This window comes from Heliconius melpomene, chromosome 17 (assembly GCF_056956725.1).
Source record: "Heliconius melpomene rosina isolate 202511_hmr_F chromosome 17, ASM5695672v1, whole genome shotgun sequence".
In the NCBI taxonomy this organism is placed as follows: Eukaryota; Metazoa; Arthropoda; class Insecta; order Lepidoptera; family Nymphalidae; genus Heliconius; species Heliconius melpomene.
This window is the reverse complement of record NC_140405.1, coordinates 3,766,678-3,774,159: the sequence shown is the minus strand read 5'-3', so window position 1 is coordinate 3,774,159 and position 7,482 is coordinate 3,766,678. Positions and strand designations below refer to the sequence as shown.

At 30.6% G+C, this 7,482-nt stretch overlaps 1 protein-coding gene across 1 annotated transcript; it reads left to right on the top strand.

The window, feature by feature from the left end:
• The first annotated feature begins 1,394 nt into the window (after nt 1-1,394).
• Nucleotides 1,395-6,332, top strand: LOC146529863 (trypsin-7-like). Its single transcript, XM_085200245.1, has 5 exons — nt 1,395-2,108; nt 2,254-2,446; nt 2,661-2,910; nt 2,997-3,137; nt 6,071-6,332. The coding sequence occupies exons 1-5, from the start codon at nt 2,057-2,059 to the stop codon at nt 6,221-6,223; spliced, it is 789 nt and encodes a 262-aa protein (XP_085056371.1). The 5' UTR covers nt 1,395-2,056; the 3' UTR covers nt 6,224-6,332.
• The last annotated feature ends 1,150 nt before the right edge of the window (nt 6,333-7,482 follow it).

Genomic DNA, 7,482 nt, shown 5'->3' with positions numbered 1-7,482 from the left:
GTATTGTTCGTACCAAATTACCTAGTTTAATAAATAAATAATAATTTAAGGAAAAAAAAATTAATTTCTTTAATTAAAAGTATATTCTTTTGCTTCATTTCGTAAACTGGCTCTTTCATGCCACTTCTCCCTTACTTGTAGTAATTTGTATTGTTGAGAACGAGTGTACTAAAAACCAATGTCAGTAAAGTGAGCGGGATTCGAACCCACAATCCTCGTTAAAGAGCTATCAACTTTTAATATAGTTTTATTCATATTATGCTGTGTGCTATTTTGATAAAAAATAAAAAATATATATTGCAATTTTCTATGCAATTTGAAATTTACATAATTTAGGATTATAATAAAGCTAGATTTTATGAGTGAAGTGAAGTGGTACCAAGACCAACTCGCTTCTATTATGTTCGTTAAAGTTTTCAGAAGTAATTGCTCACTTACTTCAAGTAATACTGGTTATTATTATTTACTAAAATTATTAATACAGTAGAGTGTAGTATATTATTAGTACTTACTTGGATTTAAATATATTAATAAAAAACAGGAAATTCAATATTTCACTTTACTAATATTTATGCAAGAAATTGTATTTTTTTCTGTGAAAGCGTTCAAAGGCGAGCTCTACATGATTTTTTTCTAATTAGTTAATATTGAATTTATTGAAAAGAACGAGCCAATGAAAGCAACTGAAATAGAAGAGATATAAAATATTTTTTTTTCTTTACTTATACGGTAAGCAGAGACTTTAGTATCTATGTTTTAGTTCAATTTGTAAGTATGTAGGTAATTTTAATAGTCGACCACTTTTGTATTGATATACTGTATAACATAAAAAAAAAATTTTTTAATTAGTAACATTATTAATTTAGCTTCATACATCTCCTATCTCTGTCTCTCTGTCCATCCGTCAATCACCGCATGTACTTAAATTTATCCAACTGTACTACAACCGCAATAATAACTACGACAATTACTTAAATTACATAAGCTGATCTACACGTGGATCAGTCGTTCTTTACGCTTGCAAAATCTATTTTCGCTAGAAGTACCACATAACTTATATTTGTCAATTTAAAAAATAAAATACAATCGAATTGGTAACCTCCTTTTCTTACAGAAGTCGGTTAAAAATGAATACACTCTTTGATGTTTCTATATCACAGAGTAAAAATATTTTATATCGTCAATTTTAGTGACTTATGCAGAAAGCGTATTGGCTTGTTATTAATAAAGATACTGAGTTTTGCTAAGAGGGTAAATACACGTTCCATGGTTTTTAATAATTGTCATTGGATAACTATTATTATTAAGCCGAGTACCGAAGATTGTTATGTTTTTTATTTTAACGATTTATAGTCAAATAGTTGGCGGCAAATAAAGATAAAAAAATTCACAGATTTTTTAGGATTTTACCTAATGAGGAACACAAATTAAATTAAAAGTAAAACGAATAAAACAATCGATATTTTCGTCATTATTTAAAGGCTTTTGCTGAGGTCAGAATTCACAAAAATGCGTTATAGTGTTGTAATACTAGCTTGTACTTGCAGCACTGCAAGGATGGTTCAATGGAAATAACTAAGAGTTGTGTATGACACATGACTGACATGTACATTGTATACTGTACTGTCGGTTACATCGAAACTATTAACTTGAACTAATATAGCCTTAAGCCTTGTTTTCTGAGCCTTTTTCCTCGATAAATGGGGTTCCAGCATAAAAATACTTTTTCAACCAAACTAACTCTTCCACTTTGTAATATTTGTATGGAAGTATAGTAGTAGAGAGATGTCTTAAAAATTATTTTTGTTAAATTAATAACTAAGCTTCAAATAGTAATTATAAATTTTTATGTAACTTGCAAGTAAAATAAATAGAGTTATTTTTTTTACATAGTTGTGTACTTATTAACGAAGATAATTATCAAAATGAATAAAATTTTTTGAATCTCATATTACCCACATAATGTAATTCTAGATAAACGTAATCCTTATTAAGACTAGTATTTAAGCATTTTGTTCAATTGGTCGCTTATATTGGATTTATCAGTTTGCCTACTATGGAGAAGCCAATTTCTATAGTGTTCATACTTATTTCTATATTTTTTAATGGTGAGTATATTTATTTGATATTTTTACACAATTAATAAAATATAAAATTTAGAACTTATTTTATACATTTTTTAAAATAGAAATTCAAGTGAAATAGTTATAATAACAACATAATACTATACTATTATAATTAAATATTTTCCAGATATTACAGCCCGGGCGCCCCTTGATTATTATGACAAAAGCTTTAATAAAATAGTAGGAGGATATAACATTACAATTCAGGATGCACCATATCAAGTATATTTGTTGCTGCAGATGGGAACCCAGTACTTTCAGTGCGGAGGGTCGATTATAAGTGAACGATATGTGTTAACTGCTGCTCACTGCTTAGCTAGGTAATATTATTATAATAGACTAGCCGACGCGCGCAGCTTTGCCTGCTTATTTGCACCCTTACGGGGTGAATTGGCGAGGCAAAAGGCGGCGTTGAGTTCTGTCACTCAACACGTAATGCCTCCAGAATTCAGCGGAAAGTAGAGAATCCTGCTGTGTGCGGGATACATCGTGAAAATGATTTGATTTTTATTTCCTACTTATAATTCTTTTCAGAAAACAAAGAGTATTTGTGAGGGCCGGCAGTACATATGCCGATTATGGAGGCATTCAATACAACTCTACAAGGTTTAGATCACATCCATTGTATAATCCTGCAACTTTTGACTATGACGTAGGTGTGATAAATATTCCTGGAGGAATAGCCCTGAATGGATATACTACGAGGGCTGTATCGTTGCCAGCCAGGGGGACTGTTATACCGAATGATACAAATATTCTGGTGACTGGTTGGGGTGATACCACTGTAAGTTTGTTAAACCATTTCATATTTTTTTATTAGCTTAGTTTGTAAGTCATCTGAATTAACTATTTCTTTGTTTATTGTATTAGGAAGGTGGTCAGGTCAGTGAAAATCTGATGGCTGTACAAATTCCAACAGTGCCACAAGAAGAATGCCGTGAAACTTACAGCACACTAACATCTCGACAATTTTGTGCTGGCTTAGAAGAGGGTGGAAAGGATTCTTGTCAGGTATGAGCTTTCTTATAGTGAAAGTTATATCTTTAGGGTTTCATACTTCAAAAGGAAATAATCAACTATTCAGGTATAAGCACAGAAAAAAGCAAGCTTCTAAATCCACACGATCAAAATATTTATGCATCGTGTTTGCTGTTTTGTATGAATATCGCCGCGTTATTTATTTATTTATTTTTATTTATTTTAAGTTGGGAAACAAACAGCATTTTACAGTACTTTTTAGTATAATACATATCCATATTCCAACTGCCAATAAAGTTTCCACTTATACATAAAACATGGAGTGAATATGTTGCTAATTAACAATTAAAAATTAAATTTACTGTCTAAAGAGAAAAAAAAAAAAAAAAAAACAAAGATTTTTACGAATGAAAGGTTAAGGATTTCATTAGGTTAGGATTTACAGAATTTTGAATTTTGTCAATGATCTTACATGAAAACTGCATCAAACTACTATGAAAAATGTCAATATCACTAAAGCAATTATTGTATGCCCTACAAGATCTTAGTATAAAACAATTTTGGGCATAATTGGTTTTTCGAGCAGAAATGTAAAAGGTGTCCCTAGATCTGGCACTAAAAGTTGGACATTTTATGTGAATATTACTTAGCAGATAATTGGAATCTATAAGATTGTGTAACAATTTATACAAAAAAATTTGATCTCTATATCCTCTTCGTTTTTTTAATGATAGTATATTTAGGTTATGAGAGTTATCTAATTTAAATTTGTAAAGTAATCGCCGTATAAATTTATTTTGGACACTTTCAATTGCAAATACATATTTATCATACTGTGGGTTCCAGACTGGCGAGGCATACTCTAAGTAAGGTCTAACATATGAATTATACAAAAGCTTAAATGTATGTATGTTCTTAAAATCACTCCCCTGTCTAAATATAAAACCGAGCATTTTATATGCTTTTCCTATAATATTCGCAATATGTTTGTCGAATAAAAGACCGGCGTCCAATAATACACCAAGGTCCTTAACAATGGAGACTCTTTTTATTTTCCTGTTGCGAATCAGATAATCAAATAGAATGGGAGATTTCTTTCTACAAAAACTAATTACACAACATTTGTCAAGATTTAGAGATAATTGATTAGACGCGCAGTATTTATCAAAATTGACTAGATCCTCCTGCAGTTTAGTGCAATCCTCTTGATCTCTTATAATTTTGAAAATTTTTGCATCATCGGCATAAAGAAGTATCTTAGAATGTTCAAAAGATTGTATAATATCATTGATAAAAATGTTAAAAAGAAGAGGTCCAAGATGGGAACCCTGTGGTACACCAGAAGTAATAGGCACAAAACTAGAAGTAAAGCCCCTCACAGCAACAGCTTGAGTTCTATCTCGGAGATAAGACTCAAGCCATCTTAGAAGATCACCATGTATACCAGCTTGTTTAATTTTGTCAATTAACAAAGAATGTGAAATTTTGTCGAATGCTTTCGAAAAGTCAGTATAGATAACATCGACTTGATACCCACTATTCATAGCGTAGAGGACTTCAACTAGAAACTCACAGAGGTTAGTTTCTGTGGAGCGTTTGTTTATAAAACCATGTTGTTGCGGGATTAGTTGAGGACGTATAAGAGGAAATAGATTATCGTAAATAATTTTTTCTAATAATTTGGGAATAACAGAAAGTTTTGATATTCCACGATAATTTTTAACATTTTGCTTATCACCACTTTTATAGACTGGGACAATAATAGACCTTTTCCAAATATGAGGCAAAGACCCCGATTGTAAAGATTTTGAAAACAATATGTGTAATGGAACAGAGATTTCAGAACTGCAACATTTTAAAAATATAGGATGTAATTTATCAGGCCCAGAACCTTTAGAAAGGTCAAGTTTCAAAAGATACTTTTTTATGATCTCACGAGTAATACTGACATTATTTATAGAAAGATTATTCTCCGAAGCACAATTAGTTTCCCCAACTACAATTCTTGTATTAACTTCAAACACAGATTGGAAGTAAGAGTTGAAAGTGTTGGCAATAGCCTGGCCATCAGAGGAGATTTGATCGTTAAAAACTATGCTGTCAGGAATACAATCATTCACTCGTTTTGACTTGACAAAGGACCAAAATTGTTTTGAACTGTAACGAATATTGCTTTCAGCTTTATCAATAAACCGAACATAGCATTCCAACTCCATATGTTTTGTCTCATGCCGTAGATCAGAAAATATTTTATAGTCACTACTTCTGCCGTAAATCTTCCATTTCCTATGCAATTTAAGTTTTTTATTTACTAGTTTTATTAAACGTCTAGAGTACCAAGCTGGAAATTTGTTATTGCTGTATACAGTTTTAGTTGGAACTAATTTGTCAACAACATTATTTATTAAAAGGTAAAATCTATCAACTGCGTCCGAGACATTGTGAGAAGAGAGTTGTTGGACCCAATTAATTTTATTTAATTCAGAGTTAATGGCCTCATAGTCGGCATCATGGAAACGATGTACAATGCGTGGAGGCTCTCTCAATAATTTGTGAGGGACACCTTCCTCCACACTTATTAAAAGAGTTGGATGATGGCCATCCAATTATAAGAACTTATGTAAAACTTAATTACTTACGTGAACCTATAGTTATCAAATTTGGCACGAAGTTAGAACTTATAATATACTTAAAGGAAAAAAAATAGAAAAGTGGAAATTTATAAGTTGTATTTCGTAAAAAAAAAATTACAAAATTATTTTAGAAATATAAGTTTGTAATTATTTTATTATTGATTTAAAAATAAATGACAAATTTAACATTGTTATTTTATAAGATTGTACTTACCGCCGACCTGGAATTCTGAAATTGGTATGGAACCCTCGATGGTCGAGTTCTAGCTCGCCTTGATCAATTTTTTATGATATTTCCATTCCAAAAATCTGACGTTTCAACCATATGCACAGGGTGACTCCGGAGGCCCTGCAGTGTCAACAGATACAGGTCTTCAAATAGGTATCGTATCATACGGTTATGGTTGCGCTAGACCTGATACTCCTGGTGTTTACACAAATGTCGCAAGAGTCCGAAGATGGATCAGACTGGCTACTGGCGTATAAATTAAAAATCGATGGCTAATGATACATAATGACATATTTGATTATTAAAACTGGCTTCTTCGTTCTATAAGCAACATATTTTACAGTACAGTTAATTATATGGTATTGTCTTTTTAGTAGACTACATGTATAGGTGGTATACATATATTGATGAATTTTTGGTGTACTTATTATATTTGACTTTCTTATTTAAAAAAAATAATTGATTTTTGATATTCATTATTTGGTGTTGTTAATTTATATTTTTTGTATATTAAATTTTCAAATCACTGATTATTTTAATTTTTTTGGTTAGTACTTAACATAACTTTTAAATGGTCAAACTATACCTCGATTCTCTATGAAAAACGCAAAACAGAATAAGCGTGAAGTTTAAAAAAGACACACAATGTTACAGTATTTGCATAATTAATGCATAAATTACATGATAAAGACGACATTGAACTACAAAGAATTCTATGACATAGTAGCTGAAATGCATACTTGCCCCAATATTTGTAATATTTAACACAAATAAACAATTATTGTGAAAAATTATAGGCAAAAATGATTTTTTGATAATAATATAAACTATCACAAATAATATAAAGAGACCAGTTCTGGGGAACAGGGACAGAAGCGTGCAGCTGTAAATGCGACATGGTATGATTTCAATTTCTTCGCTTTGGTAATGGGGCAAAGCCCGGCGTTGAGGTACGCCACTCAACACGCAATGCAATGCAATATAACACAAAAGAAAAATCTATACTGGATATCAGAAAAAAAAACAACATTAAAAGGCAGCGTTACCATTAAATAAAAGATATCTTCTAGGCAACCTTTTTATAGAGGAGAAAATAAATAAAATAAGAAGGGGTGCACATAGGTAAATGAATATTGAATATTAAAGCATAATTGTAAATACATTTACATATATTTATATACATTGATACATATATTTATAGACACAAAACAACATATTATAACGTGTTAGTAAAGATTTTACCAACCCGTTGCACTACTTACCTATCTACTGTTTTGTTTTACACTAAGTATCTTACAAAAAGGAATGAATTTAATTTTCATGTAAAATATTGCCAAAACAATGGCTTGCACTGTCAAAAATCATCAGATCTCATGTAGAGCCAAGTTTTTAACTCTACATATCCACGTAATTGTTTGTAAAATTCATGACTTCAAAAACTCTACAGTTTGGTTAAAATTTTATTAATTACATTTTAATTAATTATAATAAGCTTAGTTTTAATTTTTTACAAGTA

Bases quoted from the DNA above. Each gene is read 5' to 3' on its own strand.
- LOC146529863 (XM_085200245.1), top strand. From the start codon at position 2,057: ATGGAGAAGCCAATTTCTATAGTGTTCATACTTATTTCTATATTTTTT. The intron at 2,447-2,660 runs GTAATATTATTA...AATTCTTTTCAG, and splicing joins GCTGCTCACTGCTTAGCTAG to AAAACAAAGAGTATTTGTGA. The intron at 3,138-6,070 runs GTATGAGCTTTC...CCATATGCACAG, and splicing joins GTGGAAAGGATTCTTGTCAG to GGTGACTCCGGAGGCCCTGC.